At 33.9% G+C, this 19395-nt stretch overlaps 2 protein-coding genes across 3 annotated transcripts; both read right to left on the bottom strand.

The window, feature by feature from the left end:
- Window positions 1-5296: 5296 nt before the first annotated feature.
- LOC128029512 (ADP-ribosylation factor-like protein 4A) lies at window positions 5297-8403 on the bottom strand. The gene is made up of 2 exons (XM_052617326.1): window positions 8264-8403; window positions 5297-7096 (listed from the first exon to the last, which is right to left on the bottom strand). The coding sequence occupies exon 2, from the start codon at window positions 7015-7017 to the stop codon at window positions 6415-6417; it is 603 nt and encodes a 200-aa protein (XP_052473286.1). The 5' UTR covers window positions 7018-7096; window positions 8264-8403; the 3' UTR covers window positions 5297-6414.
- Window positions 8404-14841: 6438 nt separating this feature from the next.
- LOC128028542 (transmembrane protein 106B) lies at window positions 14842-19011 on the bottom strand. Of its 2 annotated transcripts, none has more exons than XM_052615781.1 (8): window positions 18867-19011; window positions 18118-18310; window positions 17867-17930; window positions 17614-17773; window positions 17279-17419; window positions 16843-16892; window positions 16715-16768; window positions 14842-16504 (listed from the first exon to the last, which is right to left on the bottom strand). In XM_052615781.1, the coding sequence occupies exons 2-8, from the start codon at window positions 18296-18298 to the stop codon at window positions 16384-16386; spliced, it is 771 nt and encodes a 256-aa protein (XP_052471741.1). In that variant the 5' UTR covers window positions 18299-18310; window positions 18867-19011; the 3' UTR covers window positions 14842-16383. The 2 variants fall into 2 exon arrangements, with proteins under 2 accessions (XP_052471741.1, XP_052471740.1); XM_052615780.1 differs by lacking the exon at window positions 18867-19011 and adding an exon at window positions 18679-18831.
- Between the last annotated feature and the right edge of the window lie 384 nt (window positions 19012-19395).

Here is a 19395-nt window from a genome sequence, read left to right as displayed (position 1 = left end):
TCTTCACTGAGAGAGAGAGTTGCTGATAACACAGTGTTGATCGGAACACCTCAGGTTTCCTCAGAAGGAAGCACCTGCACCCTGTGGAAAACAAGGTTTTGCCACAGCACACAGAAAATCACAATATTGCCCTCATCACCGAGTCCCCCAAAGGACTCTTGGATTCTGTTTGCACCAGCAAGCGAGCTCAAGTAGTTCACAGCTCCAGAGCTGAGAACAGCAGTCTGTTCCTCAGGGCTGGAAAAGGCCTGCAAACAGCTGCACTTTAGAAAGTGAGAGGGGAAACATTGTTGTGCTTTAAGTGTTCTAGTTAGAAGGTAAACATGATATACCCTTTGAGAATAGTATACAGAACAAAGATACACTGCACTTTTGGCTTGGATGACTGAGTTCCTGTCTTTCCTGCAGCATGTTTATCTTACAAGCACTGTACATGCATACACTCTACTGAAGATGTTATGATTTTATACAGATTTCTTTATTAAAATTTTAAGCTAAAGCTACATTTTCCATGCAAAAAAAAAATAAAATAAAAATAGTCAATTACTCACCCTCATGTCATTCATGTCATGATTTCTTGAGATTATCCTATGTTTTTCCAATGTAAAGTGAAAGAGGACTGGGATTATGAAAACACCAGCATGACAAAAAATAAATGGAAAAGTAATCATAAAAATCACAAATGTACATATGATTCTCTGAAGTCTTCTTATGCAACTAAAGCAAATTTAAGTTACAAAGTGATTACATTTTTTTTTAGATTAAAACTTTAATTCAACAAGGATGCATAACCTGATTAAAAGTAACAGTAGACAAGTCACAAAATATTTATGTTTCTTATTTTCTATCAATCAAGGAATACTAAAGAGGTATCACAGTTTCTACAAAAATATTAAATAGCACAACTGTCTTAAACATTGATAATATATATATATATATATATATATATATATATATATATATATATATATATATATATATATATATATATATATATATATATATCAGCTTTGCCATCACAGGAATAAATTACAATTTAAAATATATTAAACTAGAAATCATTTAAAAAAATGTTTAAATTGTAATAATATTTCACCACATTACTGTTTTTACTCTATTTTAATCAAATAAATGACTTTAAGACTTCTTATTTAGACTATGTTATTATTTATTTTAAAACCCCAAAATGTTCTACAAAGCAAGTAAGTAATCCATTTAACTAATAAACAACAGTTTGTGATTGAACAGACTGCTGAAAACGGGGAGTAATCTCACCAAGACATTCACTTGAATGTTATCTGAGATAAAGAGATTGTACAGGTATCCAAAACCCTTTGATACACAAACCTGTGGACTATTTTGGCACTGTTGTGTGAAATTATTTAAAGCTTATTGTGTAGTTGTCAGCAAGTTTCTGCATGCATGCTGACTCATTCTTAAAGTAAATTTCTATTGCAAAATATTGTAAAATACATGGTATTTCTCAGACTTGTTGAGACCTGTCTGAGCAGTCTTATTAACCAACAGAAAAAAACAAAAACCTCAGTTTACTGTTTTGCACTTTTTAAAAACATTGCCACATTGTGGAAGTAAGGCTATGCACATCGGTTTTCCATGGAAAAAGTTGTGATGTCATTCCTTTGATGGCATGCTTATTTTTTTTTTCATCTAACCTTTTGACTTCTTTTGAACTAAATGTCTATAAATATACAGTACTGTACTTTCAGAGAATGTGCCAGTTATCAGCTTAACCAATTTTAGCATGGCATTGTACATAAACAGTGAGGAGAAAAAAGGGGGAGGGGGATGCACACCACAAGAAGCAAGTTCCTCTGAAGAATAAAACTAGTATGACTAGAGTGAGTTGTTCTTTTACTCACAGGAGACTCTGTTTGCGCAACTATTCTTTCCTTAATGTGCACAAATACTTTACTCATACTACAACTTTAATTTATCATTTAAATGCATGCTTTTCAGCAAATATGTGGCATCACAGATTGAGTAACTCACAGTCAAGAACTATTACTATCTAGAAATAAGGACAAAAGCAGCACTAGTGTGCACTGTATAAACAACGATTGCAAAGAAAAACTTATTTACTTCCTTTCTTCAATGGAAATATGGAAATACTGTAAATACAGGATTCAGGAAACACTACCTTTACTGAGTGAGATATTTCAGAAAATGGACATTTCATGTTGTAAATGTTTATGCCAGTATAAAAAGGGACAGAGGCTGTCAAGAAAGCTATAAATTGTCCTCTGAAGCCATGCAATGTACATTGTTACTGAAAACATTGCCTTTCAATTCAAATTAAATGTACAAATATATATAATAATTACAAATACACTACTGTTCCAAAAACTGGATATTTTTACAGAAGTTATGGTGTATATATATATATATATATATATATATATATATATATATATATATATATATATATACATATATTTATTTTTTAAGAAATTAATACTTAAATACTAATACTTTTATAAAGCATGGATGCATTAAATTGATCAAAAGAGACAGCAAAGACTTTTCAATTATTATGAATTTCAACATTGCTATTTCAAATAAAGGCTGCTCTCTTAAACTTTCTTTTCATCAAAGACTCCACCCAAAAGAAAAAAAAAATTAGCACAACATTAATTAAAAACAAAAATAAATCAGCAAATCAACATATTAGGATGATTTCAGAAAGAATCATGTTACACTAAAAAATCAGCTTTGCCATCACAGGAATAATTTGTATTTTAAAATATATGAAAACAGAAAACATTCATTTTAAATTGCAATAATATTTTGCTGTCCGTATTTTATATCTAATAAATGCAGCCAGGTTGAGCAAAAGCTTTAAAAAAAAAAAAAAAAAAAAAGGACCCCAAAATTCTAAGAGTTTCGAGCCAAATAAATATTTTCAAGCAATTATATAGCTTTGGGAAAAATACAAATAACTTAGATATACCATTAAAATTCACTAGATGTTTCAACTAAATTTCATGACTTAAACAGGATCAGAAATCAGAATTTAAAAAACTTTTCCATGACCGTGGGAACTCAGGTACCAATGATTCTTAGAGACATGCACCAGCTAGTTTCTCAATGCAGTAATTTATCGCAGCGGCTGGATCAGACATGGCTGGACCTACGAGCATCAGGATGAATACAGTCCTTATGACAACTAAACCCATAGGGATTAAACACAATCAGTATTTACCACACTAAACATGATTAAGAACTTTGCAGTGATCACATTATCTGTGGAAGCACACTGATATAAACCAGACCATTGCAGTTACAGAACACAATGTTTACTTAGTTCTAAAACACCAAAACATTACTTATTTAGCCCATAAAGTCTCCTAATCTAATAATGTTTGTCAGAATGAACACTTGACAAGGTCTAACATGAGTGCAGCACCCGTTTGAACCCACTGAGAAATTATTTTTTAGACAAAAGGACAGAAAAAACAGCTAGACCCCCCCATCTACCCTGACCTCATCCTTCAAGCTGGAATGAGATGAGAGCAAAGCTGAACAAAAGCAGTCTGCCAACACACTGTCATCAGATACAGACTCAGGGGAGTGAGAAGGGATCTGCATGGAGAGCCAGGTCACTACACCTCTCTCTTTCCCATACAATCTCACTGCAGGGTTCCTGAGAGAACTGAACATAAGCTCATCGCTTTCCTTGAAACAATGTCTAAAACTGATTTTGACCAGTGAAAGTACCAACAATGGGAAAAAGGCATTGGGAATCAGGAGAAAACTAGCTAGAAAACTGCTATGTATCAAAACAAAGAAAACTCCGTTTCTGTACATTGTATTCTTTACCAAAGAGTGGTTCAGAGAAAAGAAAAGAGGGGATTCACATAATCTCTAAACAAAAGGTTGCAGAGAAATAGATTTTGCATAAAATCTGCACTGTGAACCTAGTAAGGAAACTTGCTTCCACAATGGGATTCCGAGAAAAGTCCGAACTGTGGGATGAAACCTCAAAATTCTAGAAAAAAGTCAGAATTGTGGGGGGAAAAAAGTCAGGATTTTGAAATAAAAATACAGTGAACTAACAGGTTTCCAAGGCCTGCAGGTGTGAAACTGACTTGTAGTTCAGTATCTGTCAAAAGTGTGGGAAAGGAAACTGCACAGCAGATTTTTTCCAGTCCGTCACCATCCCAGCTGAGCATTACTGACATTAATGGAACGGGGAGGGAAGAGTCCCAGTCGCTCTGGATTTACGAGGCAGGACTGGAATTTAGAGGAGCATGTGATAGATACACAGCAGATAAATCCTACAAATCCCCGTCCAGTTGAGCTCTTTCAGTGTTTCTAATGGCTGCAAGGTGATGCATCATAGGTGCGTTTCTAATCTGATAACAGAGGGGGCTAAGGTTTCGTAATGTATGAGGCATTTGCTTTTTATTCTCACCTTAGTATTACTAAACCAAAGAAGAATGTGGTGGTACAAGGCTCCAAGCAATTTTAAAGGAATGTGTTAAAGGGATAGTTCAACCAAAACTAACATTTTGGTCATTTACTCACCAACCTGTATGACTGACTTTTGTAAAACACAAAAGACTAAAAAATTACAATGAATAGGGATTGAATCATTAATCCTCCAAAAGTGTCACAAAGGCATCATAAAGTTATCAGAAAAGCAATCCATATAACTTGTGCTGTAAATTGTACATTTTCTAATTGGAATATGATTAGGAATATATCATATTAAAATACTGCGCCATACTAATAAGCTAATAATTATTTAGATATCATGTTATGGACAATAATCGCTAAATCTATATTAAAAATCTTTATCGAAAGTTTTAATAATAAAAAATAAATAAAAATTAAACAACTAAAATCAATTTAAGCACCACAACATTATAATGTACAGCATGAAAGACTTATATTCCAATTGATTAGCTAAAGATTACATTTAATGGTGATTACATATTTTGTGTTGTTAAAAATTGACTTGAATTAAGCATGAGATTACTTCAAATATAATCTAAATATAAACTAAAGAGCATGCACAATTTAATACCCCCCAAAAATCTTGACCTTTAACTGATATGAAACTGATATTGTGCATGCCTATAGTTTTGTGCAAAAATAAATGAAATTCAAGTAATTATTCAGGGAGAAACAGGAACATAAAATTATGTAAATAAGTTTTCATTCACAGGTTTTTCTTGGGTGAGTTATTCCTTTTAACACCTTAATAATACCTGACCCTAAAATGACAAGATTTGGCAGATGTACTGTATATGTGTTAAAATATTACATATAACAATTTTAGAATGAACACAGAAAGCCCTTTTATTGCAAATAAAAATTTGAAATAAACCTTCAACACAAATCACTTTTCAGTGTATTAAAAATATCTTTATATTAGGTTTATATTATTTCTAAGTCTATGACCAGAAGTAAACAACTAGAGTAGTAAACAAGAAAGTAAACAACTTGTTGGTTCTAACCAACTCGGGGCACGTAAAAATGACAGTTTGCAACTATCAACTTGTATAGTCCTTTTCCCCCCCTTTTATATATGGTCTATTTTTTCTTTTTTTGCTGTTTGAGCATCTTTCTTCGTTTTAGGATCATGTCATGAAGTCTTTCGAGTCCCTCTTTGAGACCGTCACCAATGATGGCACAGGTGGACTGCAGGTGCCACGGCGTAGAGGGTCCCAGTTCTTTGAGTGCCAGCATGGTCTCTATCTGTGACAGTGACATGTACAGCATAATGTATAAGCATGAAAGACTTATATTCCAATTGATTAGCTAAAGATTACATTTAATGGTGATTACATATTTTGTGTTGTTAAAAATTGACTTGAATTAAGCATGAGATTACTTCAAATATAATCTAAATATAAACTAAAGAGCATGCACAATTTAATACCCCCCAAAAATCTTGACCTTTAACTGATATGAAACTGATATTGTGCATGCCTATAGTTTTGTGCAAAAATAAATGAAATTCAAGTAATTATTCAGGGAGAAACAGGAACATAAAATAATGTAAATAAGTTTTCATTCACAGGTTTTTCTTGGGTGAGTTATTCCTTTTAACACCTTAATAATACCTGACCCTAAAATGACAAGATTTGGCAGATGTACTGTATATGTGTTAAAATATTACATATAACAATTTTAGAATGAACACAGAAAGCCCTTTTATTGCAAATAAAAATTTGAAATAAACCTTCAACACAAATCACTTTTCAGTGTATTAAAAATATCTTTATATTAGGTTTATATTATTTCTAAGTCTATGACCAGAAGTAAACAACTAGAGTAGTAAACAAGAAAGTAAACAACTTGTTGGTTCTAACCAACTCGGGGCACGTAAAAATGACAGTTTGCAACTATCAACTTGTATAGTCCTTTTCCCCCCCTTTTATATATGGTCTATTTTTTCTTTTTTTGCTGTTTGAGCATCTTTCTTCGTTTTAGGATCATGTCATGAAGTCTTTCGAGTCCCTCTTTGAGACCGTCACCAATGATGGCACAGGTGGACTGCAGGTGCCACGGCGTAGAGGGTCCCAGTTCTTTGAGTGCCAGCATGGTCTCTATCTGTGACAGTGACAGAGCCTGTCTCAAGTCCTGCTTGTTAGCAATAATCAACACAGGCACTCCTTGATTTTCAGAGGATCGGGCGATTTTGTAAAGCTCCGTCTTTGCCTCTTCCATTCTCTCCGCATCCAAAGAGTCCACAACAAACACGATGCCATCTGTGCCACGTGTATAGGACTTCCAAAGAGGGCGCAGTTTCTCCTGCCCGCCAACGTCCCAAAAGTGAAACGTCACCGTTTGTGAGTCCCCAAGAGGTACTCTGACTTTCTCTGCATTGAAACCTTTGGTGGGGACAGTGTTGACAAACTCATTGAACTGCAGACGGTACAGGACCGTCGTTTTGCCTGCAAAGTCCAGACCCAGAATAGCGATGTGAAGAGAATTACAGAACGGAAGACTGGATAGAAAGTTGGGCTGCTCTGAAATTCCGTTCCCCATTTCTCTCAGGAGTATAAGAATATGAGTTTAGGATGATGTTCCATAGGTCCAAAATACCAGATGCAAATCCAGTGCTTGCCTAAAAGTTCATACACAAAAATATGATGTTTTTTAAATGTCTTTTGATTGATCTAATACAATCTGCCTGACTGCAAAACCACAATTAATAATTTTTTGAGGGTCTGATTTAAAAACGGACCACTTCACATGCCAAACAAAACGAGACTTTCAGGTAAAGCGGCTTATTTTTAAGAACTTCGCTGATGGATTACGATCATCAATCAAACTGTTTTGAGCTATCATAGGCCATATCATAAAACATTTACAGCTTTTAAGGTTGTCTTATCATCGATTTACTAGATGAAGAACGGACTTTCAGCTGATGGGGCTGAGACTAAAAAGGTAGATCTTGATCAAGCTGGTAAGAGCTAGAAAACACCCTTAAATAACCTGCTACAAACCAGCCTGACTACCTTAAGCTCATGACATGGCTTGCAGTAGTAACTAAATTCCAACCTTTACCATTTTTCATTTGCAAAATAAAGACATTTTGTAATATTTTAATAACTTTTCAACTTTTTTTTCGGTCACACTTTAACTGAAAGGAATTTAAAATCAGTGTCTAAACGTGTACATTAATAAACATTATTTCTATAAATGTACAGGTATAGAAACATTAAAAACTAAAAGTCTCAGAATATATTACATAAAACCGCGCACATTTTGGCATAAATTACGAATTGCTAGGAATAAAAAATGTATTAACTTGAACAGGAGTCTGTAAACCCACAGGAGCAAACCGCTCTGAAATTAAGCTCATCTCCATTATGCAATATTTCCTAGGAACAGATAAATAGGGTGGTCTAACAATAAAAGTGAGCGTGATAACAGAGCTCCGATGACGCGGTGAGGGCATTCATCCGGAAGTCACACGCGTCCACCTGTCGAATCGAAACTTTTCTGAATTAACCCAAAGTCCACGTAGACCTCCTATTTCTCCAACCTAAACTAACTATATCCGTATTTAATGAAAGTATAAACTTAATCTATGTGACCGCATCTTAAGAGAAAATCTGTGGATGCTTAAAACGCGTGAACTGCAGCTCGCGTTTTGGGCCAACATGAATTAATTATTGACGCGCTGACAAAACCTACTTTTACCTAAGATACAGCGGAGCCTATATTCCTCATTGTTAGTTAAATGGTTTAAAACTAAACTCTTACCACAGTCGCCCATTTAACTTACCGTTCAGACTTCATACTTCGCAAGAAAGCGTGATTCAACGACACCCTCGCTCTGCTCTGCGCGTTACTGACCGACCCAGCACGCGCGCTGCAGCAGCTCATTTGTTTATCTTTAAAATGATTGGTCAACGGAGGTCATGCGCCCATAATGTATGCAAAAAGAGAAACACAATAAGAAAGCTACAAAATTGCTTCATTTATTACGTCTTTGTTGTTGGTATTTCTCAAGATATATTAATAATTCATTTATTAATTCATTTAATAACAAAATATAATTAATCATTCTAACATTTTCTTTGTAGCATTGTTCTGTAAGCTGACAATTTATCTAAAAAATGAAAAGACAAAATAAAAAAGAAAAAAAAGAAAATTTTGTGTTTACAATAAAGTGGGGTTCTCCATAAAACAGTAGGACTCATTAGACAAAACAGAAAATTGATGTTTAAACTAGCCTTATCTGCACACCACAACACAAAATTATTATTATTTATTTATTCTTTTTTTTTTCTTTCTTAAAACAGATTAATTTCCTCCAGGAGTTGGTCAACTTTTCTATTTACTTAGAAAAGGCACTGTTTACTCTTCTTCTGTGGTGATGTCTCTATAACACAAGAAGTAAAGTGTTACAAGATAAATATGAGAGTTCACTCTGTGCTCACTGTATAAGAAGCTGATTTTGGAGGCCGTGGCATGAGTATTTTAGTACGAGTCTTTAAGCTCTGCTGGTTTGAAAGTATCCATTTTGCTTACTGTGTGTCTATGAAAAGATTGAAATAAAATGAAATCAAGCCATAAAGTATTTGACCTTTGTTCTATATAATGGATTTTATGACTGTTATTAGATACGTACTAAAAGATTGATTACAGTGGTAAAACAAGGGCAACCATATGCAACACAGTTTATGCCAACCCAATTTTAAGTGTTTAAAAAAAAAAAAAAAAAACCATTCATATTTTTCTCTGTTTTTAATTAGGATGTCTTGATGAAAGTTATTTTACCTTTGTTTGGGGACTGATATTCTAAGATCAAGTACAGCCAGGATCCTTTTCTAAAGAAGTCAATGTATCTGACATTCCCTCAGCACACTGCAGTCACATTAAGAGTGTTTAAATGTCTTATAAAGACTGTCATCTAGTGTTGATGTTGTGCAATGCAGATAATGTGAGCCATAAACTTATTACAAATTTAAAAGTCTGAAGTTATGAAGATTTGGTTCTTTGTAAGGCCCCACTGGATACATCCCTGCTGATCACTAGAGAGAACGTGATAAATGTTGTTGCTGTACATCCCTTTTGCTCAAGTCCAGGCAAAACTATAAGGGAGTAACATCATTAATCTTTTCCAAAATAAAATATTTTTTCTTCCACAGTATTATTTGATTTAACCAGGTGAATGTTTTTGCTCTTGATCTGTGGCAAACTCAAAGATCTGTACAGTTTTGGGGTAAAGTCAGGGGCTTTTATATTCCATGGATCAACGGGAATTACTGGGTGTGGGGGGACGAGTCCACAACTCCTGCTTGAGATCAAGTTTTGACTCACAGAAAAGAGCTGCTTTCTTCTGAAGTCAACACACATGGGAGTTTCCAAAGGCTCAGGAAGATTCACTGTGATTTTAATGCTCAGAGCAATAATCTGAGACCAAACCATACACAATTAGTAGATTAAACAATGATCATCGGAGTACGTTTTACAAGAAAATAGTATTTCAGTCTTTCTACTTCAAAATTTCACTTTTAATTCAGTGTGTTCCCTGCAGATTCTTTGTAATTATTTGAGAAATTTATTAGAAATTTCGGAGTGCAAATTATTATTATGCAATTTTTTCAGTGATATGTACGATATATAAAATTGTTCATTAACAACCTCATACATGTAATATTATCTTAACTAAGGATCTATAAATGCATTACATATGCAAAAGTAGGCATAAGATTACATTTAGGTGATAGACGTAATTATATAACATTAAATTAATAATAAGACATAATATAACAACACAATTTAGAAAAAAAAAACGTATAAATAAATAAATAATTTATATCTAGTTCTATCAACCTTACAATTTAAATGAAAGAATTCCTAAAATCACTTACCTTTCTTACAGCAGTGTGGCTGTCATTCAGCCATGACAAAGTAGATAGTAAAGAGTTCAGATTGATGTGTGTGATACAATTTATTTATTTATTTATTTATTAAAGCCAGTTCAGCATAGAGTACTGGATACAACAAGGTTTCCAAGCAGCAAAAGTTCTCATTCAGAGACTCTGTGTGTGATGGACAGAGCACAGTGGGGACATTGTTGAGGAAACAAAGAGACGTCTTAGCAACCATCTAACTATGAATTAAAGTCACTTTAAATACCTATGAGACATATCTTCAATCAGTTATTTTAAGTGATAAAAAATAATCCTGACCGTAAAAACGTGGGGGGTGGGGTTATAGGCTATTAATGCTTTCTGAAGTTTTTAGCAACAAATATCACACGTTCATAATTTAATTTCTTTAATTCTCAATTTGGCTTTAAATTATTCCTCTTTAATTGATGTTATAATTAAGTTTCTTTTGTCTTTTATAAGTTAATGCAAAAGTTCAAATCTTTCAAATCACAACCAGCAAAGGTTAGCAAACAACTCATTTAAATATACCAACTCTCTCGATTTCCATTTTTATACAGATCAAATCTAATCCTCTTATAATATCACATAATTTATAGAAAAGATAAGCTGAGTAATAGAGATAAAGATTACTTTTCTATAACGATCTGTAATAAAAGCAGCAGTCACTGGAAATGAATAATTCACTTACATTTTTTATGGTTTCTTTTGCATTTTAAGATCAAGGTTGAGGATGGGAATAGATGAAGAAAACAGATAAAGCTAACATATTGTGAATACATTACGAGCAAATACAATTTCACTAACAGACCAGAAAATTTTTTTCTGAAAGATTAAGCAGTTATAATAATAAAAAGCCTTCAATGTGATTACAGTGGAGGGTACTGAGGGAATTGGTATTGGTATTGGTATTTATTAAGAGTGTAAGCCCCGTTCAACAGCAAGAACGATAACTATAAAGATAACGATATTAGAGTACACCAGCGAACGATATCTGTTTTTTTTTCTAACACTTTAGTTCATCTTTATTTATTTGCAGCATTTAGACTTTGTGTTATTTTAATTGCTAATTGCACCTTTAGGTCATGGAAAAGTTTTGCTACTGATGGCTGTTTACCGTCTGCTTTTCTCATTAGGATTCACAGCTGTCTTACAGCATTCCCTCTTTTATCCATCTCAAAGTAAAAACGCTGGGACGCTATGTTGTGGTTTCGTTCTGCCTAATGAGTATCATTCAGTAAAAATATACAGTGTGGAGGAAGAATTTAATTATTTCATACAGACTGTCACCACCTCTCGTAGAGAAACATATGGTGTTATGCCACTGCTCAATCTTCATCCCGTGAATGTTATTCACATCTTCTTTGAGAAGGAGTGGCCTTGATAAAAACAGTTTAACAGATGGCCTCTGGTTATGTGATTTCTTCACAAAGTCTCGCAGGCATCACACAACAGATTGTGTTTAACTTTCTCAGAGTAGAACTTTGGCTTGTTTACATTATGCTGATGCCCAGCAGTGGAGAGTCAGTGAAGAATAATTCTCGTTAATACTCCGTAAGGTCACCATAAGCAGAGCCATATCTTGTGGATTATGACACAGAAGAGCAAAAACACACATATCTTCTTTAAAAGATGTAGGCTACAGACAATATTACCCTCTGGTTCTCTATTCAGACAGTAAGTAAGATCATTTTTGCAAATCATGGGTGTTTCTTCATCTGTGAGCACTTCTATCCCTGTGGACATTTAGAAAATAAACTCTCTTAAAAACAATTTCACACTAGTAGGCCTATTATTTTTTTAACAACTAACAAAAGTCTCAAGTTTACTTTACGCTAAATTTTTTTATCATGTGTATTTATATATATATATATATATATATATATATATATATATATATTTTTTTTTTTTTTTTTACATTTTTATAAATGGCTCCAATCTTTTTTGTTTTGCTACTCCTAATTTCATAGGCAGCATTTTAATGTCTATTTGATAAAATACCTGTTTGACTGAAGATGAAGACACTACTTAAAAATAGCCTACTTTCAACTGATTTTTCTTTATTTTCCATACACTTTAGTGTGTTTAATTTCATCTTAAACATATAACTCTCTAACAAGCACACTTCCCCGGTAAATAAGTGCAATAACATTTTGAAATACTTGATTGGTCGCAAAATTGTTTGTCTCTGTGGTGGAAATGAAGGTAGATTAGTTCTGAGAAAGGAGCATCTTTCGTTTGCAGACGCTATTTGGTTCAACATTTTTTTAATGAAATGCATATCTTAATTTAATTTTTCCAATAATATTTTTTGTGCCCAAAAGTATGCAGAAACTTATTTTACCTACCATTCAAAAATTTGAAGTCAGAAAGATTTAAAAGTCTTTCATTTATCAAAGAGTAATCATTCAACATAGATGATAATACGGGTCAAATAAGGATAATTTGGGTCTAAATATGTAAATACAAATGCATTTGGATAATTTAGATATTTGAAGTGTACTTTTGAAGTATATATGTGACCATAGACCAGTTTTTTCAAAATTGACATGTATACATCATGAATAAATAAGCTTTCCATTGATGTATGGTTTGTTAGGATAGGAGATTATTTGGCCGAGATACAACTATTTGAAATCAGTGAAACTGATCTGAAGAGGTGAACAAAAAATGAACAAAAAAATCTAAAAGTTTAGCTACGTAGCCTTAACTGGAATTTTACAAAACAATAAACGCATAAAGTGTTTGCATATGAATATATTAAAATGTATGTTGACAGATTATTCTGACCTGCATTTTTATTTGTTTTTAGTCTGCGTGGCGAAGGGGGCGTGGTTCGGCGAGGCCTGCAGCGGGAGAGAGATTTAAGTGGGTTAAATACAAATGATGAACACGTCCTGTGTCTTTCCAGTGACTGGCATAGAGAGACGGGATAAAAAGGCCGGGAGTGAGCTGGAGAGGAGAGGGAGACTGACTGCTGCCTGGTGAAGTTGATTGTACATGCGCTGGAGAAGACTTGTGAATTGCTTTATACAAATTGTGCCATTTTGAGCGCTGGTAGCACAACGTTTTGTTTGTGTTTATTTTTTGAGAAATAAAAGTCACCAGCAGCAGTCTATCTGACCCCGCCTACAGTCTTCTTGTCAGTTAATCTGTTTTCCTGATGAAACTCCAGAGATCACAGAATTGGAGAAAGGGGGACTGTGTGATGTCCGTTATGGCATCTGTTCTTCTGTCAGAGTTCTTGGTCAAGGCTTTAAAAAGTCCTACAAGCTCAAGTGCATTGTGAAGGAAAAGGTGACAAACCACACAAGCACTGAACTGGCACATAAGTTCTAAACTAAAAGTGTATTGTATTAAGTGTTCAGTATTACTTACAAACTGGTTGAAAATGACCTGTTTATCCGTTTTGTAGATGTATATGATGGACACTGACTCTTTTTGATGGCCCTTGTCAGATTTGTACAGTCAGCACCTCGGTTATCTGCTCACTAAAGGTCTGTGCCATCCATTCTCTTTCAATTCGGCTTTGGTTTGGATACACACTCTCTTGGTACACAGCATCTGATGATATTGTCAGGTCCTAGTCCCATTAATCACAATTGACCACCAAATGTAAAGATGTTTCATTAATAAAGTCCATTTTAGAGATTTACTGTAGATCTCTATCATTTTAGTCCAGAACAAGCTCAGTATATTGATAAGACACATAGGCCTACTGTAAACACACTCATACAGCACAGAGAGCATGTTTCCTCTGTTTATTTAGATTATAAAACTACTTTCCCAAGAGGGAAAAAGGTCTTTATTGTTTCACTGTGATCTTTTTTTTATTATTTGGTTTAAGTCTTTAAAGTTCACATAGACGACTGGAAATACTGTCTTGTGTGTACAATGTTGTCCACAAGGTGGCGCCAAAAGGCTTCCAAAAACATTTTAGAATCCTTACCTCAGTATAGCAGTTTTATAATGTTTAATTGGTAATAATTATATATTTAATAGGTACATATATAAGAATTCGATCAAAAACGGTAAAGACATTTAAATGTTATCTTTCTGTTTTCTGTTTCATCAAAATATCCTGGAATTGCTCAAAGATTGTTTTAATGTTGTATACAATAAATTATGTTGTGACTTGAATAGTAATCTTGGGACGCTCTAGTAATATTCCGAAGGATTGATACTGTGGAAGTCCATTTCTGCCACATACGAAATAAAAATCAAGCTATGGTAAACCATAATTATGGCAAAAAGATGCAATTCTGAGATACTGTACAGAGTTTTAAAAAAAAGTCAAAATCATTACATATGAAGTCTCAAGTATGAGATGAAACCACAAGTCATAATTTACATTAAAACAATTATGACATAAAAAGTCAAGATTGTGACAAATAGTCAAATTGTGAGGTAAAAAGTTATTATTATGACATGTGACATGAAATTGACAAAGCGGAAGCTAAGCTAGCGATTACAGTTTATAAAGTTTTAAAGAGGGATATTTTTCTTACAAAAAGACATCGCTTTTTTTTCAGAAGGCCTTTATTAACTCCCAGAGCCATGTGGAGCACTTTTTATATTGGATGGATTAATTTTTGGAGGGCTTCAAAATCTTGACCCCCATTCACTGGTTAAAATTCACTTTTCAAAATTCTGTCTTCATTTACTCACCCTCAAACCTGTATGCATTCCTTTCATTTTTTTTTTTTTTTTTGCAGAACACAAAAGAAGATATTATGAAGAAATATATTTATGGTTGGTAACCATATAGTTTCAGTTCTCATTGGATCAATGTCAGTGGGGACCGAAACTGTTTGGTTACCAAATTTCTTAAATATATATTATTTTATGTTTTATTTTATGTGCTTGTCCTAGTTGCTTCTATGGTTCTACTGAAATTATCAGTTTTGATCTAAAGTGATCTTGCCAGTGTGTATTTTGATATGTGTGTGTGTGTGTGTGTGTGGACACAAATGTAATCAAAGGAATTGAATTTACTGACAATCCTTTCCCTAAAATAACATGTAAATAAAATACTTCAAAAAATGTTGATGTAAAAGTGCCATTCCAACAAAACCAGACAAGCAAAAGGGTTAAAGTGAATAAGAAACATCTAAGATAGCAATTATCTACACCAGCACCAAAAAAAAAAAAGCTCAACTTTGACTAAAATGTGACAAAAGAAATGCTTTTAAGAACAATTAGTTCTTAAACGGAAGTCCTTTTTATAATAATAATAAAAAAGAATGGCCTTCCTTCTTTTTGTTAAATGTTTTCTTAACTATATGGTATTCCACAGGTTCCTGCTGAGGTAAATTTATATTTATTATAATATATATTTTATGACACCTGATTCATGTTCCACTTTGTAATGACCTCAGAACATCCCACTAAATATTTGTTTAGTTCTGTTTTTTAAACGTAAGTTTAGACCTTCATTCTCCCCGAAAAATGAGAAGTGACACTAAAAAAAAAATATTGCAGTCTTACAGGTTGGAAAAATCCAAAATATGAATTAATACAACATTTCCATAAACTCCATTTCCATTTCTGAAAGCTGGCATGTTGATGTTAACACCATACTCAAAAAAAAATCAAAAGAGTTACTGCTCCGCGAAGAGCTACATAACCATAAAATGAGCATGATCAAATGGAAATTGCAGCACGCTGTTTAACATTACAAAACAAATGCACAGGAAAAAATACAATTGTAACGAAGTAGTCAAAGTGGTTTGCAGCTCTATGTAAAATATTCAGCTGCTCTCATCCCTTTTCCCAAAATGTACTAAAGTGCTTCTGTCTATCCAAACAAAACCTTCAGCGCTGTGCTAAAGAATCGATAATGATGGTGTAGAAAGACATCAGAGCTCTGGCTGAAACTTCCTGATCAATCTTGAAGTTGTCACCCTACAGTGTAGACTTCATCATCTCCCATTCGTAACACTCCGGACAGGCTTTTGTTTCACGACATGGGAACAAGACGGACTGTGGGTCATACGGAGCGCCGTCACTGTATCACACTCATGTGTCCACGTGAAGATGTGGTGTTTGAGCCACAGTCCACGTACAGGTACTTCTCCAGAGACACCTGCTCAGCGTGGCCAAAGTACAAGACAGTTACAGTCATCCTGGTGAGACGAGAACATAGTATAAATCATGTAATATTCATATTTATTTATTATATAATATTATAATACTTTGGTTAATGCTTATTTTATCTAATAAAGAGCTACCATTCTTTTCAACAACAACAAAACACTGAATAACAAAAAAATACAGTAACATTTTTCAAAAAAAAAAACTCTTTCAACAAACAACTAAAATTAAAGAATACTTACTGCATCATGACAACAATGTTATGCACTTTAATTGACGGCATGGTACAGTAGTCACTGTAAAAACAGATGCACAATCAGTAAGATAAAAGTTTTAGGTCTAATGTAAGACCTGACTGGCAAATACTCACAATATGTAGCTCATCTCATTTGCTATGATCGTGGGAACAGTGAAATCAACCTAAAAATGAAACACTGACATTAATAGCAGTTGTTATCTTAGAAATCACACATATGCAGGGCACTTATTTCTTTCTGTTCTCTTAAAGTGTTAAACTGAATGTGATTTTCCTCACCATGTATAAAAATTTGAAACAGTAATGATATGGATTGGTATGGTTGTATTATACACTATTATATTTCATATTTTTATAGAGCACCATACTATAACAAATATTACATGACTAATAATTTTATATTATATTTTAATTATGAATTGTATAATTACTACAAAGTTAAAATTGTGCAGATTTCTTTTGGGTTTATAATGAAAAATGTTATTATTGAAATATGTATTAACATACAATTATTATTCATTAATTCATATATCTGAATGAATTAACGTACCTGACGCATATCCAGGGGGGTGATGGTGGTGACATTGCTGACAACAGACTTTCCGATAACAGTCTTGTAGAACTGCACCTGTGCTGTGATGTTGGCAACGCTAATTGAGTAGTAATTATTGTTGGTGATGTTCAGGGTATTCTGAGAAAGTCAAAAAATACTATTATTAAATACAGTTAATTATATACACGGCAACAAAAAAACATGACTTTTCCAAAAAGTCCCATCTGATCTCACTATCAAGTCCAATCCCTCCACACAAAAAATAGAATAATAGATAATATTTGATCAACAAACCTGAAATACTAATCAAAAGGGTTTTCTATAGATATTACCGTGATATTTAGATAAATTATCCGCCGGTCTCGGTCGAATGTGACGTAGGCTGACTTCACCCCAACATAAGAAACGTCAATAGTTTGAGGGAACAGGAAGAATACAGCCAAGCCAGAAAGTAGCAGACACAGAACGACTGATAAAGACACGTACAATGTCCTGTGATAGTGCAAGAATATCCAGTCAGTTATCAAATAGATACCGTAGTATATATCCAATGCTGATTTGAAACGGATATTGAAATTAACTTACGTTCGTCTTGGCTTCAGCCTCTGGTCACTGTATGGTATTAGAGCAACTAGTTGGTTTTCTAGGTCTGTGAGAATGTCCAGGATAGGAAGGAAGTGCACATCATTACATCTTTACAAGTCCAAATAATGATTCATTCAAGCAATTTATTGATGCCACTAAGATTAAGAACAATTTGTTAAGTTGCAGCTATATGTTGATATTACATATATAGTAATGGATGGTAATGGATGGATGGAAAGATCTGTTCTCACCTCTAGGTATCCTCCCCGTCCCTTGACAAGTAGGACAGGTGATGCTGTCTCTACCTGTGAATTCAACATATGGAAACTGTGACACGTCATGTTTATTGTCCTCAATAGGAGACTCTGTGCTTTTAATCAGATTCTCCTGCTCCTCTTTTTGCTTCGGCAAGGAAAACAGAGACTTCCCCATGGTTTGGCCTGCCTTCAAAGAGAGAAATCATCTGTCAAATTTAGTGAATTACAGTACAAGTCATTAAAGATCACTCATATCTATACGTTTATGCAGTGGTGAACTTTAACATATATCTTCCACGTGACAAAATATGACAGTGCAGGCTGTTTTATAATGCCATTCTGTCTATAAAATATACGTGATGTTAATGTCTTATGGTGTTATCAAAATATTCTGACTTTCAACAACTAAACAATATATTGTCAGTATCCCTCAACCTGGTAAACCTGCTTAATGTTTAACAGATACGCAAATGATAACAGCCGATGCGAGGACACGAAAATCTCGAGTTGGCGTAATATTTATGCCATAGCAATGCAAAATTAAAATGCGCTTACTTGACTTCAGATTAACGCATTTAGATCGATGCATTTAAAGAGCATTATTAATACGCACGCGACGAACATGCATCGTGATGTAAGAGCAAATGGGCCTAAAAACAGGTTAAACACCATACAAAATGACTCTTATTTTAAGGTTCGATATGAAAATATAGTGGATAGGATAAGAATCAATGTATTTGTACCTTCAACTGAAGGGTTCTGCCTTCTGTTTATATAAAATTGCGGTTGCTATATTGTTACTCTGTTCCAACACTGTTGTTCTTTCCCCCAGTATTTTTAAGAAGCCCCGCCTCCTGCATTAATAAGCGGCATGATGGTACATTGTTGACGTTGTGTGATTGGACGACAGCTACGAGCGATTCTCGTACAAGCCAATCATGTTAGATAAGGCGGGATTTGCAACTAAGCCCCGCCCACTGTTTATAGTTAGAAATCAAGTCTCAAGCCCGTGTGTGAAAAATTTTGCTCTGGGTGTAATTTCCTTTAACTAGTCTAAAACGACTGTTGATATGCTCATGATTACATCTAAAGATTAAAACACTGCATCTTAAAAGTAAAATAATTAATTTACGAAACTTTAATAAGGAGCCTTACAACATATGAAATATCTGTACAGGCATAATGATTGACAGCTTTAATCAAATATGCTGCGACATGAAGGGAAATATGTGGCTGGACAGATAGAATCAACACTACAGATACGTTTTTTGT

The sequence above is a fragment of the Carassius gibelio genome, chromosome A15, assembly GCF_023724105.1.
Source record: "Carassius gibelio isolate Cgi1373 ecotype wild population from Czech Republic chromosome A15, carGib1.2-hapl.c, whole genome shotgun sequence".
Classification (NCBI taxonomy): domain Eukaryota; kingdom Metazoa; phylum Chordata; class Actinopteri; order Cypriniformes; family Cyprinidae; genus Carassius; species Carassius gibelio.
The sequence above is the reverse complement of the archived record's forward strand: the minus strand, read 5'-3'. Positions and strand labels throughout refer to the sequence as shown.

Excerpts from the sequence above, each read along its gene's own strand:
- LOC128029512 (XM_052617326.1), bottom strand. The coding sequence starts at position 7,017 with ATGGGGAACGGAATTTCAGAGCAGCCCAACTTTCTATCCAGTCTTCCG.
- LOC128028542 (XM_052615781.1), bottom strand. The coding sequence starts at position 18,298 with ATGGGGAAGTCTCTGTTTTCCTTGCCGAAGCAAAAAGAGGAGCAGGAG. Across the intron at positions 17,420-17,613 it reads TAATTTATCTAAATATCACG|AATACCCTGAACATCACCAA; the intron begins GTAATATCTATA and ends TGACTTTCTCAG. Across the intron at positions 16,505-16,714 it reads AACATTGTTGTCATGATGCA|GATGACTGTAACTGTCTTGT; the intron begins GTAAGTATTCTT and ends TCGTCTCACCAG.